Below are 26,722 nucleotides of genomic sequence, written 5' to 3' on the forward strand. Positions count from 1 at the left end.
TTGCAAAGATTAATTTTCACTAGCAGGACCATTTATTTTGTAAAAAAGATAAACGTCTTACAACATGGAACTTTATCACAAACTACATATCTTGTTCATTGATACATTCATTTTAATATAACTCTCCTTTTTCACTCGGCTTATTTCAACTTCTGCCAGTTTATTATTTATGTAGGGCGCAATCCCCAGGAAGTTGCCCTCTGTAAGATGCCCACCCTGGCACTCCCAGCTCAGCTTCCCAGGGTCTAACCAGGAGACCCCCCACCCTCCCCTTCCTTAAATGCTTTCAGCTGATCAGTCCCGTCTTTCCACTTGCAAAAATGAATATTTTTTTAACACGGTAAAACTCGCTTCCGATGTCTCCGGTGCTCAAAAGAGAAAACTTTTGAGGCACGATTTACAGATCCGAGAACAAATTCTTCTTTTTTCTTTTCCTTGTCTGATGCAAGAAGACTTAAGGGGAAAGATCATTTCAATAAAACGTGAACTTGACTTGTCTGTTTTGACGCAATTAACAAGTTTGCTATGCTGGCCTTTCTTTATAAACTCCACAATGGGTTAAAGATAAAAAAGGTTTTGTTGGGCACCCGAAAGCTGCATTGGCAGCAGTAATTGATGTACCAGGTTGTGCCTGGGGTAGAAGGTCTACAAAACAGGATTGCATCAGGTGAGCCCTACAGTAAAAATTCCTTTATACTTGTTTTGAAGAAACTTCTTAATTTAAATTAAATTTAAAATGAGGAGCAGGCCGTATTGGGATACAGTGGCCTGCAATAAGTCCCTGCAAACCCAAGACTCACTCCTGTCCTCCCAGCTGGCCCGCCCTTTTCTAGCAAGGCCTCCCAGCCCTTTCACAGCCACACAAGGGAGGGGCATTTAAAAATGCACGCAAAGACCTTCAGGATGGTTGCAAAAAGGCAGGGCAGATGTGCTGTTCCACACTCCCATCGCCAATCCCTTGTATACATACACACACGCGCGCACACAGAAACACACATTCGCAAATCTTAAAGGCTGCTTGTATGACTCTGCCTAATGGGATGCAGAGAGAGACGCCGAATTTGCAAAAGGAGAGAACTGGATGGTTTTGCATCCCCTCTCTCGCAGGCCCAGTTTTTAGGGATATTTTTTTACAAGAGGGCTTTGGAGGTGGAGGCAAAGTGGGGGTTGGATTCTGCAACAGGGCATGCTGGTTAACTAGGTTTTGTTGCGGAGTGGGCCCCCCTCCCTGGCTGGCCTTCCCATAATGGCTCAAATTAAGGGCTTTAAGCATCCAGGCAAAAGGGAACAGCAGCCTCCCCTGATGTAATAGCATGTAGTTGCTGAAGAATGAAAAGAGAAAATGATGCACCCACACACAGACACCCAAGCCAGGCTAGCAAGATATGGGTGCCACTCCTGGCTTCTTCGCCACCCACTGCTTTGAAGTACCAGGGAGGAGGAGGACGGCTGCTCTCTGGACAAATGGGACGGGCTCCTCACAAATGGTTGACAAGTAACAACAAATACAGATCTCTTCCTCTCTTCCCTTCTGAATTCTTCCTGGTGTGTCCCTTGAATTGTCTCCTTCGCCAGCTAGTAAGGCGCGTACCAGGCAGGTATCCTCCCACGGCCCCTGAAGGAGAAGAGGGCGCACCGGTCATCCGTTTCATCACACACACACACCCCTTTCGTCCACCTGCATCTTCATCCCCAAGTACAGAAGGATAATCCAGGAGAAGGTCTCCAGGTCTGCTTGCTTGGGGAGCTAATCACCCAGGGAGGAGGCCCTCCAATCCTCCCTGGGGGTCTGGGGGTGGCTTAACTGCTGCCCTATATTGACAAAAGCAGAAGTACAGAATGGATTTCTGCAAGACTGCAATGGCAGCTGTGAAGCTAACAAGGTAGAGAAAGAAAAACTAGAGCAGTGTTTCTCAACCTTGGCGACTTTAAGTCCTGTGGACTTCAACTCCCAGAATCCCCCAGCCAGCACAGCTGTGCTGGCTGGGGAATTCTGGGAGTTGAAGTCCACAGGACTTAAAGTCGCCAAGGTTGAGAAACACTGAACTAGGGGAACAGAAGAAAGAAAAAAATGCTCGTAGCAGTTTAAAAACTACGCTGTAATTTGCAGCCAGATAGCAATAGCAATAGCAATAGCAGTAGACTTATATACCGCTTCATAGGCCTTTCAGGCCTCTCTAAGCGGTTTACAGAGAGTCAGCATATTGCCCCCAACAATCTGGGTCCTCATTTTACCCACCTCGGAAGGATGGAAGGCTGAGTCAACCCTGAGCCGGTGAGATTTGAACCGCTGACCTGCTGATCTAGCAGTAGCCTGCAGTGCTGCATTTAACCACTGCGCCACCTTGGCTCAAAGGTGAGAAGTTTGGGCTTCCTTCAAACACAGAGCAGAGTTAATGGAGTCGGGATTCAGCCTCCTCCTCCTCCTCCAGAAGGAACAGCTTCCCAGAAAGGGTGCCTATGTTGCCCACTCACCGGACTACTCTGCCACCGGACCTGGAACGTTGCCCTCCACTGAAGCTGGCATGACGAGGTGGGGCTCCCCGTCCTCGGAAGCGTCCCCTGGAACCGCCACGGTCCGTGGAGCTGATCCCTGGAAAGTTGGTTCTTTTGGGCAGCACCTGGTGGCCAAAACAACGTGGATCCAAGGAAGCAGGTGTGAAAATGTGGGAATAAGGAGGCGGGAAATTGAAAAGCGGCCGCACCCCAGCTCATTGGAAGGGAAATTAAAGTTGGTCAGCATTATCAGCATTTCATGCCCGCTTTCCGTACCAAAGAAGGTTCGGCGGCAGGTGGTGCAGCTGGTTCCACCACAAATCCGCGGTAGACTAAAGCGCGCTCGACGAAAGCGCGTACGTGACGTCATCATAGCATGACGAAAACGGCACGCTGTGAGCGGTAAATTTAAAATTAAAGCGAAAACCTTACCCTAACCCCCCCAAACCTAACCCTTAACCTAACCCTAAACCTAACCCTTAACCTAACACTAAACCTAACCCTTAACCTAACCCTTAACCTAACGCTAAACCTAACCCTTAACCTAACGCTAAACCTAACCCTAAACCTAACCCTTAACCTAACGCTAAACCTAACCCTTAACCTAACGCTAAACCTAACCCCAAACCTAATCCTTAACCTAACCCTAAACCTAACCCTAAACCTAACCCTTAACCTAACGCTAAACCTAACGCTAACCCTTAACCTAACCCTAAACCTAACCCTAACGCTTAACGTAACCCTAAACCTAACCCTAACCCTTAACCTAACTCTAACCCTAACCCTAACCCTTACCTTAACGTCAATCGGCTTGCTTTAATTTAATTTTAATTTTAATTTAATTCATTTTTAATTTTATTTGTCGCGCTGCTGATGATGTCACGTACGCGCTTTGATCGGGCGCGCTTTAGTGGACCGCGGTTTTGACGGGTCACGAGTGCAGCTGCCTCGTGTTGTGGGAACCAAGCCGTCTCTTTCGCACATCACACAATTTCTCTGCACAGGGCATACAGTCCGAATCCTGCCACTGTATCTCATCAATCTGAGCTTCCTGGTGTTAGTGTTGCAGTGCTTAAAGTTAAGGCATCTTCCGAAGCCGGCCAATTGAGTTATCAGCCTTGAGTTTATCTGCCCAGCTGGTCTTCCAAAATTTCCAGGAAGGGCACTAAGCATTTTAAACGTGTTCCGCAGAAATGTCTTCTAATGAGCCACTCGGGGGGAAGGGAAAGTATGGTGGTGACAGAAGTTCAACTCGAACGGCACTTGCCTTTTGAGAGGGAAGCAACGAAGGTCTCCAGGGAGTTTTCAAGCAGGAATTAAGGGTCAGAGATATCCATCCTCTATCCCAGTGTTTCTCAACCTTGGCAACTTGAAGATGTCTGGACTTCAACTCCCAGAATTCCCCAGCCAGCAAATGCTGGCTGGGGAATTCTGGGAGTTGAAGTCCAGACATCTTCAAGTTGCCAAGGTTGAGAAACACTGCTCTATCCAGCAACAACTCCTACTAATGGTAGCCTCCTGCACCAGGACAGCCCTCCCCCCGCACCCCCCATGGGGCTTACCTTGATGATACGGCCTCTGAATGTGCCTTCATCCAGTTCCAGGGCTGCTTTGAGAGCGCTTTGCTCAGCGAATTCTATGTAGGCGTACCTGCAAGAGGAGAGGACGTTAAATAAAAATAAACCATATTTTATGTCGTCAGCTGCCCAGAGTTGTTGTTGTTGTTGTTTATTTCATATATATGCTGCCCTTTTCCCCCCCGAAGGGGACTCAGGGCGGCTCACAACTCAAACCAGGGAAGGGGGGGATACAGACAAATTAAAACGACACAAAAGCAATACATGATTTAAAACACACAACAATCATACCATCCTTGGATATGAGAGGAGTGGCAAATAAATTTCACAGATAAACAAAGGTCCTGGACCAACCTGGGTAGGAAAGCCCCTTCCTTCCTAACCAACTCCCCCACCGACCCTTTCCCCATCACCATCGTTGGTCACTTGCCCTTTCGGATGGCCTGAGAACTTGTCACAAAGGATGGTCACTCGGTTGATCTGTCCGCAGCTGTTGAAGTAGGACTCCAGTTCTTCGGCTGTTCCTCCATAATCTACCTGTGAAGATAGCGATAGCAATAGCAGTTAGACTTATATACCGCTTCATAGGGCTTTCAGCCCTCCCTAAGCGGTTTACAGAGTCAGCATATATCGCCCCCAACAACAATCCGGGTCCTCATTTCACCCACCTCGGAAGGATGGAAGGCTGAGTCAACCCTGAGCCGGTGAGATTTGAACCGCCGAACTGCAGATAACAGTCAGCTGAAGTGGCCTGCAGTACTGCACCCTAACCACTGCGCCACCTCGGCTACTTTAGCTGACTGCTATCTGCAGTTCGGCTGTTCAAATCCCACCAGGCTCAGGGTTGACTCAGCCTTCCATCCTTCCGAGGTGGGTAAAATGAGGACCCGGATTGTTGTTGGGGGCAATATGCTGACTCTGTAAACCGCTTAGAGAGGGCTGAAAGCCCTATGAAGCGGTATATAAGTCTAACTGCTATTGCTATTGCTATTCCTGGCTAACGCAACAATGCAGGCTCTAAATAAATAAGTCAGAAGGAAAGGGAGCACCCCTCAGGCAGAAGCTCACTCTTCATGACAGATTCTTGCACATACAATTTCACCCCTCGTCTTTTCTTACATTTCCCACATAGATCGAGCGCTGGTCAGCATCCCGCTTCTTTTCGTTTATTCTCGGTAACAGAAGATCTGCACAAGAAAGACAACGCTAGGAGTTAGGGAAAGGGTGGCCTTTGCCAGCCTTTGAACAGGGGGCCTAGCAGTTGGAGGTGTTGTAAACCCCCCCCTGTTGTTATTTCCTATAGTTTTATTTCTTGAGACTCGGATCTGAGCAGCAGCCCCCACTTGGGGAAGGGCCCAGGGGAAGCCCCCGTTGGGCAGCCCTGCTTGAGACAAGACATACCTGGCTCTGAACTCCCAAGGAGGGACTTGGCTTCATTCTGCAGCTCCTGCAGCCATTCATCATCTTTCTCCATTGCACGGACTTTGGCCTTGATGGCCTCCAGCTCCTTCACCCCAAGGGAAGCCAAAGGAGAGGTGAGTCTTCTTCCCCAGGCACAGAACTGTCCCTGGAAATGGCCCTTCCCGGCCCTCCCGTGGTGCTGGTTTTTCAAATGCCAAGGTTTTTGTCTTGGCAAGAAGTGTAGACCTCTCCCCACCCACCCCAATGTAGGCAGAGGAGGTCTAAGCCTTGAGGAGACCTTCCCATACAAGAGGGTACATGTCTCAAGGTGTAAGACTCACGGGGTCTTCTGCCTGCTGAACCTCTTCGTTGGCCCCTTCCACAGGAGTCGAGGCCGAATCTTCTTCCATGTTTTTCTGCCAAGCAGAAATTTCAGCGGCATCCCAGGGAGAGTGGTCGATGTCGGAAGCAGGAGGATTACACCACCAGGGCCCGGAAGCAAGGAAGGGATGGCGGCTTGGAGAGAGTCACATCACCAAGGTTAGGTCCTTTGACTACCTAGGGGGTGTCACAGTGGATTTCTTCCCTTCCCTTCCTCTCCCCACCCAGACACCTTTCTCTGGCTTCGTCCCTCAGTCCCCCACCTTCTCTAGGTGCCCCTCATCTCATGTCCACTTGGGGGTCGGGCATCAGTGGCCAAGAGCTGAAGGGAAGCGTCTTGTCCATTCCCAGGCAAAGCCTAGGACAAGCCTTCCAAAGGTGTGTTTGTGTGTGTGTGTTGAGAAGGCTTTATCAGAGGCAACAGATCACAGCTTTTTGCTTTTCCATAACGGTGTGAACAAGGTCTATCAATCTAATCTGTAGAACCCAAAATCAAAGTTTCATCCTTTTTCACACCAAGCCTTAGTCTACTGCAGTGGTTCCCAAACTTGGCAACTTTAAGACTTGTGGATTTCAACTCCCAGAATTCTCCAGCCAGCTCTGCTGGCTGGAGAATTCTGGGAGTTGAAGTCCACAAGTCTTAAAGTTGCCAAGTTTGGGAACCACTGGTCTATTATAACAGAGTCAGGAGTCAATGCTTCCTTTTCTTTCCCTTTTCCTTCCCCCTTTCCCCTTCCCCCTCATTGTCCTCTTATTTACTTTTGCACTTTGCATTTTACAATACTTTATGACTTATAACTTAATAAATGAGACTGGAAAAAATGGATTGACTATATACAAAACAAGTGCGGGACTAAGAAATTCCAGATAGCCTACGCTTAAGATCAGGAATGAGTTAAACTGTTCAAAGTTAGTGTAACAGGAAGAAGCTAAGATCAATGTAGAGATGTTATTAACCTCTTTTTTTTTAAATTTCTTTTGTCTCAATATATTTTAGACCAGTGTTTCTCAACCTTGGCAACTTGAAGTCCTGTGGACTTCAACTCTCAGAATCCCCCAGCCAGCATAGCTGGCTGGGGAATTCTGGGAGTTGAAGTCCACAGGACTTCAAGTTGTCAAGGTTGAGAAACACTGTTTTAGACCGTGTTTGTTAAAAATCTATACCGTGTATGGGCTCTGGGAAGTCGGGGGGGGGAGGGGAGGGGGGGACATATACTATGAGTTAGATTTCAACGTAATGCGATTTCACATGTATACTGTCTCTCTTTAATTTCTCCGTAAAAATAGGACAAGCTGAATACATTGACATATAGTGGAAATACACCAAGGGGAGGAGGAGTGGGATAGAAGGAAGAGGGGTAGAGAGGGCAGGAGAGAGGATGGGAGGGAGGGTGAGAAGGAAGGGAGGGAGGGGACTGGGAGAGAGGAGTGGTAGAGGGGGAGGGGAAGTAGGGTAGAGGGGAATGATGGAGGGAAGATAGTAAGTTGGAGACGGGCAGAAGAAAGAGGTGTATGGAGAGCAGAAGAGGTATATTGGGTTTCTATTTGAGTTTGAGTTTTATTTTATTTATATTTCTGGGGGTATTGTTGACAAGAGGAACTGCTGTGATTATTGTTTAATGTTGTATGGCCCCGGTTATGCACAGTATATATGTGACTGTATGAAAAATGGAAAATAAAAACATTTTAACACGATAACTTAATAAAATGTGATTACGGAGAAGGCTTGACCAGATGCCACTCTTCACGAAGGGTGTGGAATCCACACGATCACAACGGCAAATACTACGACAGGGGCTAAATCGGAACTTCCTTTCAAGCCGGCCCTGCAGATGAGCCAAGAAGACCGTGGGAGACTCTCTCCTTTCCCTGTGACCATTCCTAACCTTGCCTCCCAAAATAGCTTCATGGCTCCCTGCCTGCACATTGCTGGGGAATGGAGTCAGGAGGCCCAGCTTATCATGTGAGTGGGGGCCGAAGAGAGACGCTTAAGGACCGTTTGTTTTTGGATGCGCGACAACAATGGCTTAGTTCAGAGGTGGCTTTGGAAGCCTAACGGCGAGGGCCACACTTCATGCTCTCCAGGAAGGCCTTCACATGATGCATTTCCCGGAGGCATCCCGTTGAGATGAGCAAGGCTTGCTCAGGCGAATACTCAGCTACGCACAAACACCCATCGGTGCAAGATATTCAAGCATGACCCCCTCTTAAGCAGTTCTGTCTGTCCCCAAGAGCAAAAGTCATGAACTGTGCAATGCATTATTTTTTTACTCTTTCGGGATATTCCAAGTTGGGAGGCATTGGCTGAATTCATGATTATACTAAGCCACGGCTTGTGTCTATGGCTTGTAAGCCCTAAACCAGTGGTTCCCAAACTTGGCCACTTTAAGACTTGTGGACTTCCAGCTCTCAGGATTCTCCAGCCAGTAGAGCTGTATTGTATCGTGTCTGTAGCTGGACCGAAAACCTTAGCAAGAGAACTGTTGGAAGGGGTGCTGTAGAAAAAGGCCACAGGAAAAGGACCATCACATAACCAGAGCAATTTTGGTGCAAATCAAGGACGCCGAAGTGGAAGTATCATCTATTAAATCCACGCATTTAATGCAGGCATCCCCCTGTCTGTACCTCCTTCCCTGATTGAATTGTGAGCCGCCCTGAGTCCCCTTCGGGGGGGAAAAGGGCGGCATATAAATGTAATCAATCAATCAATCAATCAATCAATCCAGGGTTGTTAAACTCCAACATCCTGTCATGGCTTAAGGCAGTGGTTCCCAAACTTGGCAACTTTAAGACTTGTGGACGTCCAACTCCCAGAATTCTCCAGCCAGCAGAGCTGGCTGGAGAATTCTGGGAGTTGGACGTCCACAAGTCTTAAAGTTGCCAAGTTTGGGAACCACTGCCCTAAACCTTACTTTAGGCCCCAACAGTTACCAAAAGCAACAAGCCGCTATGTTTTCAAAGCGAGCCAACATCCAAACTCCTGGGATTCTACCATGAAGGATCCTCAAAAGACCCTTTTAATTACAAAAAAATGAAGGCCTTGGAGAGATGTAACGTCCCTGCAAACAAGGAAGCCAGCCCTACAGTCATATCTTACCTTGCCCCAAGTCCAAACATGATAACTCACACCTTTTTTGGCAGCAAACCTTTGCCCGGTCCCCCCGCCTCTCAAGGCCAGGCAAATTTGGAGGAAGCAACAGCTGAGGCAGAACCTCTGGAGCTGCATTTCATCTCTTTAACAGCCAATCACAGGCAGCATTTCATCGGGGTGGGGGGGTGGGGAGTAGGCTAGCAGGGGAGGAAGAGCAAACAAACCCCCCCTCCATCTTAACCTGAACACGAGGGCTGTTATTCCTATCCATTCATTGATTTATACCCCCGTCTTTCCTTTTGAGGAGCGTGGGAGTCTTTGCAAACTGGGTTGGAGGGCTGGTGCCCCTCAGAAGCCGGGAGGGAGGCTGTGAGTCAGTGAAGCCACTCCTGAATTACGGGAGGTCTGGCTGAAAGCCTGGCTCTGCCCCTGCTCAACGGTCTCTGAGAGGTTGGTCGAATGGGGTGCAGTTGGGCCCGTTCCTGCATCTCATCAAACCAGATCCAACCAAAGCCTTCATCTCGCACATCCAGGATCTCCGATCTCCTGTTGGGCTTCAGTGGCTAGGCTTGTACGGCTGAGCCCTAAGAGGGCTACTTTGAGTTTGGCATGCTGGGCAAAAGAAGCCTCTCTCTCTCCCCCCACCCCTCCTAAGCTGGCTACTTGAAGCCTGTTGGCACTTTCTCAGCCTCTGAGGTTGTTCTAAAGCAGCCGTAAAGTGAGATTTGGACATTAAGTGTGAAACCTACTGGGTCAGGCTGGACAGCCTCTTAGAACCCCGTCACTTCTATATTAAAAGTCACACAGACAAGAGTTGGAACTTGCAATAGAATAACAGGGAGAGTTAGAAGTTACTTAAAGGAAGTGTCCCCATTCACTAACCACAGGATGTTCTCGCCATCGTCCCTAGGTCGAAACTTGTGTTAAAAGTCCAAACCACAAAGTTCAATTAAAGTTCGTTAATAACACGTAAGCCATACCTGAAACAAAAGGAGAAGTAAGATCCTCATCTCCTTATAAGGCTTTCTCCTCAAGGTAACCACTGAGAAATGTGTTAAGTATTTCTGTGTTGCAATGCTTTTGAGAATGTATAAGAATGCGTGCTTCGATAATAAAGGGTGTTCAGAACTTGCAATGCTAAGCCCTGGGCTAGCTTTCTGAACCTGGCTGCCAAATAAACTTTTCCTGTATCCTGAGAAGTCTAACGCCTGTCATTTTCTGCAACAGTTCTTCCATTTCTTCTGCTGCTGCGGTGTGCAAAAGGGCTTTTGTGGACACAGGAGAAAGGGACACAGTTGCGTGATATTAAACCATCTTTATTACACAGATACAGAGTTAAGAACAGACATAACCTGAATCATAAAAGTTTACATCTTCCACGGGTCAAACATACAGTACATTTAGAGAAAGCAGGAAACCACGAGGGAAAGTGGGGGGGGGGAGGAGAGCATGCCAAGAGAAGGGCTCCCCAAACCTCAACCCTTCTACCACTTAGCCATTTCTCTGGAATGGCCACAGAAACCCCTAAACGCCGGGGGGGAGGAGAGGAGGCGGGGGGAGGGGACCTGGGTTCTCTTTTGCTTTTTTATTGGATTTGCTTAGATTTCTATGGTTTTTCTTCTCTTGACACATCTTTACAAGCATTCACACACGCTCCCATCTTGCTCGGTACAAGCGATCTCCCTCCTCGTCCCCAAACCTTTTGCTTTAAGTATTGCACGGGTCAATGCGCCGTTTGCGTGCTGGGCACCCTGAGAACAGTGCTTCTCCTCCTCCTCCACCCGGGGGAGGACGGGGGGGGGGTTCGTTTCTGCCCTATGCCTGGCAGCTTCTGAGTCTTTTGGCAGAGACGCTCGAGGCCCTGGGACAAGACCAGGAAGAGAGACGGCTTTGGAGGGCCAGCTGGCTTGAAACTCAAAGGAAGGAGGAGTGCTTTGGTTCCCCATCCAGAAGATCTACGAGGAAGTGAGTGGGAGCCACAGAGGAGGTTTGGGGTCCCGTTCCCCACCCCTTGATCCTGAACCAGAGCTCCGGGGAGGAGGAGGGGGTGGGGGTGGAAGACTACGTGAGGATGGGCGATGGATTGGTTTCCAGCTGATGAGGTTCAGCAAAGTCTGTAAAGCTAGGTTGGAGCTGGGATTATTTTTCCGCCAGCTGCTCTGTGCTCCTTTTTTCCTCTCTGAGCAAAGGTTCTGTCCTGAGAGACAGGAGGGCCCATCTGGTCCCAATGACACAGCCGTGCTGGCCGTTCTGCAGGGCCTCACATGGGAAGAGCATCTGTTTCCAAGAAAATGGGGAGGGGGGGTGACCTCAGTCCGCTCCCACAGGCCTCTGGAAAAGATCCTCCTTTCAGTACGAACCAGCATACTCTTCCCACATCGTGTTCTCACACAAGGAAGCCATTGTGCTGGTGGCATCCCCATGGTCCCCTTGGCCCTGGAGACCCAACTGATGAGCCCCATTTCCTCCCTCTGCGGGGAAAGGGAGCCGATCACTCAGGTTCAGCAGGGGTTGAAGAATGCCAGCCTCCCCTGATTGCTCCTTCCTGCCATTGTACCAACCTGTAAATTAAGCCCACAAATCACAGTGGCCCTGTTGTCCCCACGGAGGAGGAGAAGGCCCATCTTCTGCAGTCAGGCCAGCCTCTTCCCAGGACAAAAGATAATATTCCTAGCAGAGAAGGATTAAGAGAAGGAGAGCTGCCAAGAAGGGAATTCAAGGGCATCGCAAACCGAGTGAGGATGGAAAGGCGAGATCTCTATCCCAAGAGTTGGGAACTTCCATTATACGGAGGCATTCCCTGCTGTAGAAAGAAGGAAGCCAAGAAGGACGGGGCAAGAATCCTCAACCAGCTAAAGAAGCGATGAGTCCTTCGATCTACAGGAAAACCATGAAATTATTGCTCGAGAAGAGAAGAGCAACCTATATGAGCATCAGACTTGTTTTTTTTTCAAGTGGCACATTCAGTACCAGCGGCTTCCCGTGGATCCTCTCAAATAATCCCAACCAAAATTGCAATATGAGGAAAAGGATTCCCTTGCCTAGTTTGGCTGGTTTTTTTCCCAGAGATTCTCAGGAGCGACGCAGAGCGCAGCTCACAGATGGATTCAACAGCCTGTCAAAATCCCTGGGAAAAGTCAAGTTGGGAATAGCTGCGTGGAGTTGATCTGAGCCAGCCCAAAAAGGATGTGCGATTTCCCACATTTGCAAAGTGGCCTTTTCCTTCTAAAAAGGTGGCTCTGCTTTGCAACTGGCTTCGCTCACAAGGAAGAGTTTGCCGGTGGGGTTAAAGGCTTTCCTAGGCTGCAGACCAAAACCTCCTGGCTCAGATTAGATCCCTCCGAATTCATTGACACTTAATTCAACTGCCACCGCTACATCCGTCGCCAGTTCAGGCCGTCGAGTGAAATCTAGGCAATAACATTTTATAACATAGCTCTAAGAATTGGGAGACTTGTTTGAGACTCTGCCAGAGACATTCCCTTCTCTTCCCCATTTGCTTTCGATTTGCACGAAAACTTATTTATCTCTTGGTTATACTGTCAGTTCCCAAGGATTCCTGCCTGTCTTTGGGTTCCCAGTGAGTCCGAAAGAGAATGGGAGACAACAACAACACAGCCACTGCCCAGGAAAAAGATTGCTGGCATGCCACGCAAGAGACTGACCAGCCAGCCCAGGATGCCCATAACCTCCTCTCCTCTTTACCCATCGCCTGGTGGAACATCAAGATCTCAGCCAGCACAGGACCAGGACTCCAGGGCTTCAGAAGTCCAAGCCATGGCAGTTGAAAGCGAACCCATAATCCACACTAGGCAACTCCGTCCAACTGAGAGAGATGAGCCCCTTGCAATAATAACCATCCAAAGAAATGCCTCCTCCATGTGAGGCCAGAGGGGAAGAAGAGGTGTGGAGATGCTTGACTTTGGAGAGAACAGAATGACTGAACTGGGGATATGACAGAGAAAACCCTGCGATGCTCCGGAAACCTCGGTCTCTTTCCTGCCTGACGCTTTCCCAGGCCGGAGAAGACCCGGGGTTGATGTGAAGGGCCAGTCAGAAGTGAGGAGTGACATAAGGTGAAGGCAAGAAGGACCATGGAGGGACACCAGCTCCACAGGCAGTGGCTGGAATAATGTAGCACCATCCCATTTTGATGACCTCTGGAGGTGTCGGACTACAACCCCGATGCTCCCCAGCCAGAAAGCCCTCCAAGAGCCCTGCAGGCCGAGCAACTGGAAGGGGAGGAGGCTGTTTAAGGGAGGGGGGATCAAAAAGATCCCTTGAGAAAAACTCCTGAGTTCTGCTCTTCTAGACCAGTGTTTCTCAACCTTGTCAACTTGAAGATGTCCGGACTTCAACTCCCAGAATTCCCCAGCCAGCGAATGCTGGCTGGGGAATTCTGGGAGTTGAAGTCCAGACATCTTCAAGTTGACAAGGTTGAGAAACACTGGTCTAGACAACCTCATGAGCACAGCAGGGGGGGTCTTTCGTGGAAAAATCCCACTTCCCCACCTGCCCCATACTTTAGTGGTTGCCCGGTTCCATTATTTGGCAAAACGTCTCTCAAAACCTCATCATCACCGGTTATTAGCCAATATTTTTGGAAACTTTTTGCAAAGACTATTTACATACACATTAAAAGTACATTTCTGCCCTGCACCCCTGGCTGGGCCATCTGTAAGGGGTTCTCCCCCCCCTCACCCTGCAGCCATGCCCTTCCCCCCTCCCCCCTATTGCACTCCCATCCTCAGTGCTTGCTACAGCGATCCAAAGAATATGACCATTGGAGACCACGGTTTCCTCCTCCCCTCCCCTCACCCCCCTGCCCAAGCAAACATCTGTTGGTTTCCTCCAGAAAAAAAGCAGGATGAACCCAGAATGACAAGACCAAATCCAGAACGGAAGACCAAAGGCTGCAGGAGGGAGGGAGGGGACCAATCTGGGAGACCCAGTGCGAGATTAGGGAGAAGGGCCAATGAAGACAGACTGAGGGCAGAGGGACTCTTGGCCCACCTGGTCTTAAGAAGAGGAGAAGAAAAGAGAGATGCTTGTCTGTTCTTCGGGCAGAAATCTAGAAGGAAACTGCAAAAAATCAACCTGGGAAGATGGGTGGATTCTGGAGAGCAGAGAGGTGGGGAGGGGCGATAGAGGTGAAAAATCCAGGTGAAAGGAAGAGATTTTTTCTGCCCAGGAACCAAACTAGTCGAGGGCAGGCAAGGGGGGAATTGCACATGTCTCTCTGGAACGGGCTGTGTGGTGGCTCTTCAACACAACAGGTTTTGATATATACTGTATAGATATATATATATATATAAAAAAGCACAAGGAGTTTTTTATAATCCACCAAGCGAGGGAGTTCATGGGATCATTTCCGCCAGACGCTTTCTCTCTCCGTCACACATATACACACACACAAGCACACCTCCTCACACACACAAAAGGGGTGGATACTCGGTTTTGTTTTTTGCTTTATTCTACCAAAATTTCTCTGAATGCCACAATTGCACGTCTGTCCTCCTCCAGGGTGACATCAGAACAGGCCAAGGTCCCCCCCTCCCCTCTCCAGGAACACCAAGGAGCAGAGAGGCCACCAGCCGCGGCAGCCGCAGCCTCTGCCAGCCGGTGGGTAGAAAGTTTGCAGGAAGATGATTGGGGGGGGGGTGTCTCCTCTGTTCACAAAAACCTAATAAATAAAGCCTCCTCCGGACTGAGGAGGAAGAGGAAGCAGTCAGTCGGAGGAAGAACAGGGGTTGGGGGGGAAGGAAGGGAGAGAAACTTTGGCAGTGGAAAAAAGTTTGGATTCTTTCTTTCTTTTGGATTTCCTTTGGAGCAGAGGTGAAAATGGCATTTCTTGGCTAACTAGCAAGGTAGTTTACAGGTAAGCTTCCTTTACTTGGTTCTGCGGGTAATTTTTGGGATTTTTCTTTCTTTCTTTCTGTTTTACTTAAAGCCAAAAGAGTTTGATGTTTTTATTGTCTATTTTTATTTTTTTACAAAAAGGAGGGGGAAAAAAGGCTTGCTTTTTGTAACTGAAATCCATTTTCCCTGCCTTCTTCTGCCCCCTTTCCTCTTTCAGAAAGAAAGAAGGGGCTTCCGTTCTTTGCATTTCCATCAACGCGTCTCTCGCAGGAGGCAGAGGGAGCCTTCCCTTCCCTGCCCGCAACTCAAGAGGTGGGGGAGACCTGCCGATGCCTCATCTGAGGAAGAGGAGGAGGAGGAGGAGGAGAAGAAGAAAAAGGAAAGAAAAACAACCACCACCACCTTCAATTCCCCCACCTCCTGTGGGTCGGACATGGAGTCTCCCATCGTCATCACCGTCTTCGAAGAACGGAGGAGGCTCGGCGCTTGCCGTTAACTCCATTTCAAGCCAGGTCTGAGGATTCGTGAGGATTCTGTCGTAGGGTGAGAGGTTGCTCTGGAGGTCAAACACGTGTCAGGTAGCTGAGGATTTGCATTGGATGCAGTTTTCTCTTTCTGTCTTTGCCTTCCCCGTTTGGGGAGCAGTGGTAGCAGCAGCAGCAGCAGTGATGCTTCCCTTCCCTTTTGGTCTCTCGCCTAGCGGGACGTGGTGTCCAACGGGGCCGGGGTCGCCGGTGTGCCAGAACGCGAGACGGTGGCAGAGCCCGGGTCGCTCGAGCTGCTTCCCAGGGCCACGCTGGGGATGGAGCTGGTCACAGCCACCCCGTCTGGCTGGGCGGGAGGTCCGGGCAGCCCAACCGGGCCGGAAGAGCCCGCCCCTACGGAAGACTGGAGGCCCTGCAGGGTCTGTCCACAGACGTGGTGGTGCTTCTCCCAATCTTTGTGCTGGCAGAAGGAGCCGCAGTAACGCGCAGTGTTGCATCCGCTGCAGGTCTCGCTGGCCTTCCGCCCGCAGTTCCAGCAGCTCTGCAGGAGAAGGCGAAAGCACAGAGATCAGCGCGGAGCGAAAGACAAGCGCGGGGGGGCAAGAGGCGCGCTACTCTTCACCAGGCACCAGGCACACGGTCCGTCTCTCCCGTGGCGGATTCACAAAGGGCTGCGCTCCAGACTGTGCTCAACTCCTACAGTTTAGGACAAGGCCAAACTACAGGGGGGGGTTGGGGGAGCCACGAGGCCAACACACGCCTGGCTCCGAGTCATGGCTGCTTGCAGCCGGCTACTACTCTGGCCCCCGGCTCCAGGTCAGGACTAGAGAGAGTCACTACCTCACTGGAGTCCTCTTGTTGGTTAATGACAGTCAAAGCATCCTCGGAGGCTTGGCGCTTGGCTTCGGCCAGGGCCCTCTCCATCTTGGCCCGCTCCGTCGTGATCAGCTCGTGCGCCTTCCTCTCCGCGTCCGAGACGGCCTTCTGCAGCTCCGACATGGCCTGGCGCTTCACCTCGTTCACGGCTTCTTCTGAAAGGCAGAGCACAGGGCGGAAATCATAAGAGGGGGGCTCCGTCGGGGCAGGCAACACCAAAGAAAGCAGCTGCTCTGAAAGAGGCCTGAGATCTTGCAGAAAAAAAAGGGGGAAGGGTCTGTCTGTGGCCCCAGGGCCACCTGCATTGACCAGGGTCAGGCCACACTGGCCAACATTGCTAAAACTAGCAGCTAGTCTAAAGCGAGAAGTAGAAGGACGGGAGTTTCAACTCTAAAATAAGCACCAGACTGTCGAAAAAACAGACCCCACTGTTTCTACCCAAACAGCTTCACCCTCTTCGTAGTTCACCCTTACTCCCCCTCCCCAGGGAGACATGCAAAGCCACGCAAGTAGCCCTCACCAGATGACTGACTAAGCCAGTGTTTCTCAACCTTGGCAACTTGAAGATGTCCGGACTTCAACTCCCAGAATTCCCCAGCCAGCATTCGCTGGCTGGGGAATTCTGGGAGTTGAAGTCCGGACATCTTCAAGTTGCCACGGTTGAAAAACACTGGACTAAGCCATCTCCAGGCTTCACCCAACCCCCCACTGGATCGTAGCTTGGATTTGCCCAGGATATGCTGGCCTACGAGAAAAAGCTAGCTGAGGCTCAACTGGTGCATTTGTTGTAGGAAAGGAGCCACCAGCCAGCTTCTTAACTGGCATGGCGAAGTGGCAGAATCAGTCAGAGGAAAGAGGCAACTTTTTCTCTTTTCTCCCGTCCTGAGGGGGCCAGCAATTCCCCACCAGGCTTAAGCAGAGATTGCACTGCACGCCCCCCCCCCCCCCGAAGGGACCAAACACCACTTCACCCCACTTTTAGTGGTGGGAAAGCAAGGCTGCTCACTGATTCCTCTGCCCCATTTTCTTGCTGGTTGTGGGGAGAGGGGGGGGGGGGGGCAAAACCCACCAGAATACAATCAGATATTTCGGGTGGCTGCACCGCGAGGGGTGGGAGGGTGGGGGCTGAACCCCATCAAAGCAGCATCTGATGGACCTTTGCATATGCTCCCTCTCTCCTAAGGGCTGTTTGCTTTGGCCAAGAGAGCATCACCCCATAACACTGATGTTCTGCAGAGCATTATGGGTCCTAACGTACAATAGCAGCCGCATCAATGCTTCAGAGCAGTCTTTCTCAGACCCGGATTGTTGTTGGGGTCAATATGCTGACTCTGTAAACCGCTTAGAGAGGGCTGAAAGCCCTATGAAGCGGTACATAAGTCTAACTGCTATTGCTATTGCTATTTCTCAACCCTCGAATTGGGGGTATGTGTGGGGAGCAAGCTGGCTGGGGAATTCTGGACAGCCCCCCATCCTTAAGTCGCTAAGGCTCAGGAAACTGCTTCAAACTCAGCGCAAGGGCGGTTTCATCTGGGGAAGCAGGACCGAAGTGACCAACACAAGGGATGTTGCTGTCCTGGGCTTGGTCAGCAAGGGGGGGGGTCTGCAGCTGGATCACCCACCAGAATGAGAGCGACTGTAGCTGGCCCAACCCTTGACTGGGCTAAAGAGCCAGGGCGGTTCCACCGATTGGCCGGTCCATGGATTTTGGGTGGGGGGTGTGTGATACAAGAGCCAATTTTCTACGAGAAGTGTTTCCTCACTTCCCCCAAAACTCACCAGCTTTTCTCCAGATTTCTTCCGGCATGTAGCCAGACAGGGGCCTGGATACAAATTCACGATGAGCATCTGGGGAAATGGCAGAATGAGAAAAATCTGTTAAGAAGCGTCGAACGAACCGATTTGTTATTTATTGCTTTCAAAAACTTGGGTGTGGCCAAACTCGCGTCATCAGCACCCTTGACTGAACCATGGAGAGTTTTGGGGGTGGGGGGCAGATTGTGGCTGCCTCTGGGGAAGCGTCTGCTTTCTGACTAACAGCCAAGAGCGGGATGGGCAGACAAAGGCACCTGCAAAGAGTGAGAGGGAGGGAGACCACATGAGGAACTGGGCAGCAAGCATCAGGGTCCAGCTCTGTTGAGCTCAGAGGCTGCAGTGCCCAGAAGCCAAGTGGCTGCCAGGGAGGAAGATCAGGGCACCCCTGTGGGCAGCAGAGTGGTGCCAGGAGGTGGATCTTTCCTAACAGCCACACAGACCCTTGCCCAGGCTTGTGACCCCCTTGAAGCCATCTCAGTTGGTGGAAGGCATCCAGGAGTTGCGGCCAGGACTTCTAAGAGTTCATTCTAGACCAGTGTTTCTCAACCTTGGCCACTTGAAGATGTCCGGACTTCAACTCCCAGAATTCCCCAGCCAGCATTCGCTGGCTGGGGAATTCTGGGAGTTGAAGTCCGGACATCTTCAAGTTGACAAGGTTGGGAAACACTGTCCTAACCACTGCTGGGGAATTCTGGGAGTTGAAGTCCGGACATCTTCAAGTTGCCAAGGTTGAGAAACACTGGTCTAGAATGACTAGGTTAGACCTGATTGGCAGAATGTGTGAGAAGGCTTGGCTTCTTCTGCAAACCCAGCTGATGGTGGCTTACTCCTTAAACCCCAATTCAGACCACGCTTTCATCAGAGGCCCCAGCAGATGTTGAGGCTAGGAGAACGTGAGAACGGGTCCTCTCCCAGTCTTTAGCGCACTCATGACAGGTGGAGGTGGGATGGCAGCCTAGCTGTCCTCTGCCTCCCCATTCGCTGACCTCCCCCCACCCCCGTTCTTCTGAGGGGCCCTGGGAGGGGGGGGGCTGCGGGAAAGGGCCACCTCCAGAGGGCCTCTGGCAGGTGGAGGAGCCCCCTCCCCAGACCAGAGCCTGTTCAGAGGGGCTGGAAGGGCCCTCTCTGTCCCTGGAGTCAAGGGCCTCCATCGGGGGGGGGGGCGGCTGAGCCCGCCTCCTCCCTTGCCTGGCGTACCTAGCAGTGGCGCCTCCAGGTTGGCGGTGCTGTTGAGGGGGCGGCTGGCGGGGCTCGGCCCCTTCTTCATGTCTTCCGCGTCGCTGTAGCGGCGGATCCAGTGGTTGAGCTCTTCGCGGTCAGCCTCCTGGCAGCGACGCAGGACGGTCAGGGACCGGCGTGTTTTCTCCACCATGTCCATAATGCAGTTCAGGAGCTGCAGGGAGGAAGGACACGAGTGTCAGCCGGGGCAGCCCTCTCCCCCTTTTCCAGCCCCTTATGCAGACGACAAAGAGAGGGGGAGAAGCAAGCATCGCTCTCCATCTCCCCCTTCCCTCCCTCTTCCCCCTCCTCCTTCGCCAGGTAGCTCAGGAAGCTGCTTCCCATCCATCTAGCCGGCCTGGGGGGGGGGTCAGCTGCCATTGGCCAAAGGCAGCCTTGGGCCATTATCAGATGCCGCCTGTCCTGTCCTTTTCTGAGGCTCCCTCCTAAACTTTGTGGCTTATTTTGCGTGCAGGGATGGGTCGCAATTCGGATCTGCGGAATGAACCAGGGCAGAAGTGATTGAAAATAAGGGGAAACCCCCCCCCTCTTGTTTGCTATCTTGCGAATGCTTCATTCAGAAAAGGGGGGAGGCCGAGGAAGCAGAAAAGCCAACTGAGTTTGCTCAGAAGCGGAAATACACCAATGAGAGGAAGAGTGGGAAGCAGAGGAGAGAAGAAAGATGGGAAGAGAGGGACAGGAGAGAGGGTGAAGGGGGAAGATGAGGAGTATAAGGAGGAGTGGTAAGGGGGGAGAGGAGAAGGAGAAAGGAAGGGGAAGTAGAGTAGAAAATGATGGAGGGAAGGCAGGATGCAGAAGAGTGGGAAGCAGAGGAGAGAAGAAAGATAGGAAGAGAGGGACAGGAGAGAGGGTGAGGGGGGAAGATGAGGTGTATAAGGAGGAGAAGGAGAAAGGAAGGGGAAGTAGAGTAGAAAATGATGGAGGGAAGACAGGATGTAGAAGAGTTGGAAGCAGAGGAGAGAAGAAAGATAGGAAGAGAGGGACAGGAGAGAGGGTGAGGGGGGAAGATGAGGAGGATGAGGAGTGGAATGAAGAGAGAGGAGAAGGAGAAAGGAAGGGGAAGTAGAGTAGGAAAGGATGATGGAGGGAAGACAGGATGTAGAAAAGTGGGAAACAGAAGAGAGAAGAAAGATGGGAAGAGAGGGACAGGAGAGAGGGTAAGGGGGGAAGATGAGGAGGATGAGGAGTGGAATGAAGAGAGAGGAGAAGGAGAAAGGAAGGGGAAGTAGAGTACAAAAGGATGATGGAGGGAAGAAAGGAGGTAGGAGAGAGGTAGAAGAAAGAGGTGTATGGAGAGCAGAAGAGCTAATAATGGGTTTTTATCTTTCTGGGAGTTGATGACAAGAGGAACTGATGTAATTACTACTTAATACAATAGGATATTGGCTATGCAATAGTATACATGTGGTTATATGTTATGAAAGTGGAAAATAAAAACTTTCTATGGATATGGAAGCATAAATACCATCAACACAGAATGGAGTTTGCTCAGAAGCTGAAATACACCAATGGGAGGAAGAGTGGGAAACAGAAGAGAGAAGAAAGATGGGAAGAGAGGGATAGGAGAGAGGGTAAGTGGGGAAGATGAGGAGGATAAGGAGGAGTGGAATGAAGAGAGAGGAGAAGGAGAAAGGAAGGGGAAGTAGAGTAGAAAAGGATGATGGAGGGAAGAAAGGAGGTAGGAGAGAGGCAGAAGAAAGAGGTGTATGGAGAGCAGAAGAGCTAATAATGGGTTGTTATCTTTCTGGGCGTTGATGACAAGAGGAACTGATGTAATTACTACTTAATACAATAGGATATTGGCTATGGAATAGTATACATGTGATTATATGTTATGAAAATGGAAAATAAAAAAGTATATTCAAAAAGAAAAGCCGACATGTGTCAGGATCAGAGCAGGGGAGGAGCAGGCTTGGGATCCGGAAGACCCAAAATGGGGAGGGCCGCAGCCAAAGGCCAACTCGTGAAGCTTCATTTTCTCCGGAGATGTTTGACTTCCATACCGACCATCCTCTACCAGCAGGACCTGCTGATTCCCCCCCCCCCCCCCAGTTCTCGTAAGCCTTTTGCCAGCCTCTGCTGGTTTGATCGGAAGCCAGAGCACAAGGTTTGGCATTCCTCAAGTCGCTTCCTACCCAGTGCTCGGGATTGCCAAACCCACAGAGTCCATTCCCGGTGCCCAACCTTGAAACGTTGCCCAGGAGGGGCCCCTGTCTGCTGGCCTTTAGGAAGGGCACAAAGACTTGCCTGGGACTCTCTTGCTGGGGGGGGGAGGGGGGGCAACAGTGGTGGGGAGCCTTGGCAAGGCTGGTATTCAGTGGACGTGAGGTTTGGTACTCAGCTACTGACCGCAGTTAGGTTTTACGTTTCCTTGAGAGTTTAGTGGTGGTTATTGTATAGTTGTTGTGTTTATTCATACTTTTGATGGTTTCTGATGTTTTTAGGGGGAATCCGAGCTGAAGTGGCGCAGTGGTTAAATGCAGCACTGCAGGCTACTTCAGCTGACTGCTAGTTCAGCAGTTCGGCTGTTCAAATCTCACCGGCTCAGGGTTGACTCAGCCTTCCATCCTTCCGAGGTGGGTGAAATGAGGACCTGGATTGTTGTTGGGGGCAATATGCTGACTCTGTAAACCGCTTAGAGAGGGCTGAAAGCCCTATGAAGCGGCATATAAGTCTAACTGCTATTGCTATTGCTATTTAATTGACAGAGTCACACTTATGAGATGCGCAAATTCAAAAAAATAACAAAATGTAAAATCGTTGTACGTACATTGTTGAGGTGCTTCCACTCCTCGGCCCATTCCCTCTCAGTCAGCCGATGGTCAATCACCTCCTCCTGCCGGGAGCTGTGGACGGCTGCAGGGAGGAAGCTGCATGAGTGGGTGTGGAAGGACAGGGCCTCAATCCCTCCTAGGAGCCACTGGTCCCCGGGAAACCTGGGGCCATTCACCGCCATTCCTGTGAGCAGGCACAACTTTGGGGACACCCTGCAGCTGCCCACCCCCCAAATTAGGCAAGGGCTGAATTCCATTGGAATGCCATTTTAAACCAAATTTTGTTGATGAAATAGAGCCAGGATGATTAACTTCTTGGGTGTTTGGCCATATTTAAAGTTGGGAGGAGGGTGGTCACAGGAGCCTCTTTGCTTTGAGGGCTTGCAGGGGGCTCTGGGAGCCCTGCTCTGCAGGGACATCATCAGAGGGGTGCTTTGCTTCTGCCCTCTCCTAGAGAGAGGAGCCTTGTTTGCAGGAGTGGAAGCAAAGAGCCCTTTCGGCTGCTCGGCAAGAGTGGTTCTCCACCCCTGCTTACATCTGGATGGGGCAGGGAGTGGGAAGGGGGGGGGATGGCGGGCCCCGACTCAGCTCTTTTCCGCACCACCCTTCTCATTTCTTCCCAGCTCTTCCAAGGCTCCCCCAAGGCTCCCCCATTGCCTGGGTCTAATTCTGCAGTGCTCAAGCTTCCTCTCCTTTTGGGGGACCTGCCCACCAAGCCCACTTTTCCCTGCTGGGCCCCTGCCCACCTTTGCTGCCCCACGCTGCTGCCCCCCGAGTGCCCCCTCACCTGCTGGCCGGGGATGCTCCCGAAGGTCCCGAGGATCCGGAGGGCGGTAGGTGTCCCGGTAGCGGTGGGCCACAGCCATGTCCTCGAGGCGGTAGTGCTGGGGGGGAGGCGGGGTGGGGTGGGGCAGCCCGTTGGGCTGGTGGCTGAGCCCATTGTTAGGGCTGTACCGCTGGGCAGGGCTCAGGGTGCAAGGCCTCTTGCTGAGGTGCTCGGGATGCAGGGAGTCGCGGTCCAAGCCGTTCTCTTTGGTCCTGCGCCACAAAGACACGCCCCGCCATCAGGGCACTGCAGCCGATTTACCAGGCTGCCCAACAGAGGGCAAGCAGTGCCCAGGACAGCCCAGCTTCCCAGAATGACCAGGTTCGCACGGCCTCCATGGCAACTGACTGAATGACAAACACGCCCCCCCCCCAGCCCCCAGAAGGGAGTTCAATGCTTCTTCCTGGGCATTTCCAACTGGCTGGTCCTTTAGAACAGTGTTTCCCCACCTTGGCAACTTGAAGATGTCTGGACTTCAACTCCCAGAATTCCCCAGCCAGCATTCGCTGGCTGGGGAATTCTGGGAGTTGAAGTCCGGACATCTTCAAGTTGACAAGGTTGAGAAACACTAGACTAGACGCTAAGCGTTGTTAATCTGGGAGTTGAAGTCCAGACATCTTCAAGTTGACAAGGTTGAGAAACACTGCTTTAGAAGCCGTCCCTGGGCTCTTCTCCGGAGGGACGTTGGCAGTTCAGCCATTTTGGCCACCTCCCAAATGGAGCTTGAGAGTGACCGGCTCAGGGCCAAGGCTGACCTAAAGCTTGGTGAATTTCCCCAATATATCTTTGGAGCTGTGTGGCCCCCTGACCTCCATCCCTCTGCTAATGGGAGCCACGGGGGAGACTGGTGCTCCCTGCTTCCCAGTTGGGGCAGGCAACCCCTCAAACTCCCGGGACAGCTTGGATCCTCACTCTATGACGGTCACCCTGAGGGGCAAAGATGTCTGCATACGGGTTTCCCGCAAATCAAGGGAGCCAAAGGACACCAGAATGGCTTCGCCTCTTTCTCAGTGGGGTCACCAGCTGCCTTGGGGAGGGGGGGGCTCCTTTCTCCACCTATCACCCCTCTTGGCTGTTTCAGACTCTGACCCTCCCGGATGAGGTTCCAGCCTCTACAAAGCGCCCTGCGGGTCAAAGGTCCTTCTAAAGAAGAATGCCTGGCAAGGCTGTCCCCAGCCTGGGAAGCCCACCCCCCTTCTCTCAGGTGCTGGAGGCTGGCCTACCTGTCTGGCGTCCGCCTTTTGACCCCTTCGTTGACCTCCAGCAGCAGCTCCGAGGAGTCGATGGGCGAGGAGGCGTTGGCATCCAGCAGGAGCTGCTCGTGTTGGGCCAAGTACTGGGCCGGGCTCTGCTTGGCCATGCGGGCGCAGTGGAGAAGCTCCCGCTGCAGCAGGGGCAGGTTGGCCTAAGCGGGAAAAGAGGAACCATGAAGAGAGCGCGAGGGGGCAGCCGAGCCTGCCGGGGGTCACTCCTCTCCGTGGGTTTCCCAAAGGGATAGGAGATCCTGCTCTAAGCAGGAAGCTCTTTGGAGCCCCATCTTAGGATCTTCCTGGAGGAAGTCCTCCGACGGTTCTCCTTATTCCCATCTCCCATGCCTTTAGCGGAAAGCGTTTGACTCCCTGTGAGGTTCTCCCGGAGCTTGGTCCCAGGGAGGAGCCTCCGCCAAAGTGATTGAGCAGGCGAGCAAAGTCGTGCCACGAGCCGACCCTGGTTTCCTACTTAAGCCGCGGATGGCCGGCCAAACCGCCATCTGTTGAACACATTTGAGCTGATAAAGTGCCCCACTGTGGATTCCAGGACAGCAAACCTCCTTCTCCTCCTCCACCACCTTCTCCCTCTCTCTGCCTCGGTTCCCAGAAAGAGAAATAATAAAAAGGAATAAATAACATCTCTGGGAAAGGCAGGCTGGGGGCCGCCTGCTTCGAGTTAGCCTAATGAGAAGCATCTGGAGCCCCGGGTGGAAGACAGCTGGGAGAGGGTGCTGGAGAGCAGAGCAGGCCAGGAGAAGGCTTTCGGGGGCGGGGGGGGGGGGGCTCCCTCGGAGGCAGCACCGGCAGAAAGGCACCAGGGCTGGCAGGCGGCCCCAACCCTCTGCCAAAGCGGGGGCCAGTTTCCCCCAACAGCTGAAGAGACCAAGGACCAGTCCGAGACACATTGTTGTGTCACCCAAGTGGTCTCTGTAGAACAAATGGCCCAGAGGAACCAGGATCCCTGGGGTGGGGGGATTTCATCCTCACTCAAAGGTGGTCAACCTGGAAGGCTGCCACCTCAGGGCTGCAAGTCTCCTTTCGATGCTCTCTTGGGCAAGGAAGAGGGGAGGAGAATGCCTCCCTCTCAGACCTCTAAAGAACAAGGCCAGCTGGTATTTCTAGGAGCAAATTTATCCCGAAGGACAACTTGCTTCTCCAGAAACGTTCAATCAATCCAGAAACCGAACCCTATCATGCTTTTAGAAAACAAGATTCTCAAATAAAGCATTTCCTTGCTGTCCAACGGAGGTTTGCCCTTCCAAAGCCATGCAATTCTTCCAAGCAAACATATTTGAAAAGGGCTGGGCTGGAGAAACCGATGCAAGAGGGGAGAAGGACCCTCAACGTGGGGCAGGGGGAGGCAGGAAAGAAGCTAGGCAGCCCCGTGTGAGGGTCCTGATTGCCCTTTGCTCCCTCCCTGCCTGTTCTGAGGGGCAGGAATTCTCTACTGCAGGAGTCTCCAACCGTGGCAACTTTACCACTTGTGGACTTCAACCCCCAGAATTCCCCAGCCAGCCAGCTCGAAGTCCACAAGTCGCCAAGCTGCCAAGGATGGAGGCCCTTGCCCTGTAGAGCTTTGTCCAGTCAAAAGTGTTTGTCCATTGAACCAGAAATGGTCCCTTTGGACTGGCCGCAGCTCCTCAGGCTGGGAGCTTGTCCTGGGAATTTCCACAGAGCCTCCTCATCATCTTGGAGCAATTTCCTTCACGGCCTTGCAAGAGTCCTTGGGAACGCCACTCTCTTTCCGTGGGAGAAGGCAGATCCTCTCTGACTCATCCTCATTCTTTCCTTGGTCCTGCTATTGGGAAACCGATGGAGATCTGCCAGGGAGGAACACCGACTGGGGGGCTGGGCTGACCACCCAGCAGGATTTTCCAAAAGAAAAGTTTTCCCTGCATTTATTAGATGCTCTCAAAGGCATCACATCAGGGCTCTTCAAAGTTGGCAACTTTAAGACTCGTGGACTTCAACTCCCAGAATTCTCCAGCCAGCTCTGCTGGCTGGAGAATTCTGGGAGTTGAAGTCCACGAGTCTTAAAGTTGCCAACTTTGAAGACGTCTGCATCACGTGAATGAAATTGTGGGTTTTTGAGAAGGCTTGACTCACGGGGATCCATTCCCGTTGTTTAAATAGCAAAGGGGCTGCTGGGATAGGGAAGTTCCCCTTGGGAGAGGAATCAGTGGGACTCGGATCACGCAGCGGCGGTGGTGGTGGGGGAAGTCTTACCTTCAAGAACGGGATGACGAAAGGGCGCAGGGGGAAGTTTGTGGCCTCCTGGAGCTTCGCATGGAATTCCTCAATGGTCAGCGTGGAATTCTACAAGGTGAACATCAAAAGAGGTCAGCGGGTGAACTGACCAGGGCTGAAAGGCCTATGAAGCGCTATATAAGTCTAACTGCTATAGATAGATAGATAGATAGATAGATAGATAGATAGATAGATAGATAGATAGATAGATAGATAGATAGATAGATGATAGATAGATAGATAGATAGATAGATAGATAGATGATAGATAGATGGATGATAGATGATAGATAGATAGATAGATAGATAGATAGATAGATAGATAGATAGATAGATAGATAGATAGATAGATAGATAGATAGAGCTGAGGTGGCGCAGTGGTTAGGGTGCAGTACTGCAGGCCACT

At 51.4% G+C, this 26,722-nt stretch overlaps 2 protein-coding genes across 5 annotated transcripts in view; both read right to left on the minus strand.

Moving 5' to 3' along the window:
* Positions 1-1,223: 1,223 nt before the first annotated feature.
* Positions 1,224-8,972, minus strand: PABPN1L (PABPN1 like, cytoplasmic). Its single transcript, XM_087729101.1, has 8 exons — positions 8,953-8,972; positions 5,816-5,990; positions 5,475-5,580; positions 5,193-5,260; positions 4,504-4,610; positions 4,059-4,146; positions 2,476-2,621; positions 1,224-1,615 (listed from the first exon to the last, which is right to left on the minus strand). The coding sequence occupies exons 1-8, from the start codon at positions 8,970-8,972 to the stop codon at positions 1,576-1,578; spliced, it is 750 nt and encodes a 249-aa protein (XP_087585227.1). The 3' UTR covers positions 1,224-1,575.
* A 5,605-nt stretch (positions 8,973-14,577) lies between these two features.
* The window catches only part of CBFA2T3 (CBFA2/RUNX1 partner transcriptional co-repressor 3), a 60,929-nt gene continuing 48,784 nt past the window's right edge, over positions 14,578-26,722 (minus strand). For 3 of the 4 annotated variants that reach the window (XM_087728621.1, XM_087728619.1, XM_087728622.1), the window contains 8 exons: positions 26,297-26,386; positions 24,044-24,225; positions 22,782-23,032; positions 21,991-22,076; positions 19,179-19,374; positions 17,946-18,014; positions 16,131-16,321; positions 14,578-15,831 (listed from right to left, as the gene is read on the minus strand). In XM_087728621.1, coding sequence (XP_087584747.1) covers positions 15,502-15,831; positions 16,131-16,321; positions 17,946-18,014; positions 19,179-19,374; positions 21,991-22,076; positions 22,782-23,032; positions 24,044-24,225; positions 26,297-26,386 — 1,395 coding nt within the window. In that variant the 3' untranslated portion in view covers positions 14,578-15,501. The remainder of the gene's footprint in view (positions 15,832-16,130; positions 16,322-17,945; positions 18,015-19,178; positions 19,375-21,990; positions 22,077-22,781; positions 23,033-24,043; positions 24,226-26,296; positions 26,387-26,722) is intronic. The other variant, XM_087728620.1, reaches the window with a different exon arrangement.

Source organism: Thamnophis sirtalis, unplaced genomic scaffold (assembly GCF_051295495.1).
Source record: "Thamnophis sirtalis isolate CommonGarterSnake01/CBP01778 unplaced genomic scaffold, rThaSir2_p1.2 scaffold_14, whole genome shotgun sequence".
Lineage (NCBI taxonomy): Eukaryota > Metazoa > Chordata > Lepidosauria > Squamata > Natricidae > Thamnophis > Thamnophis sirtalis.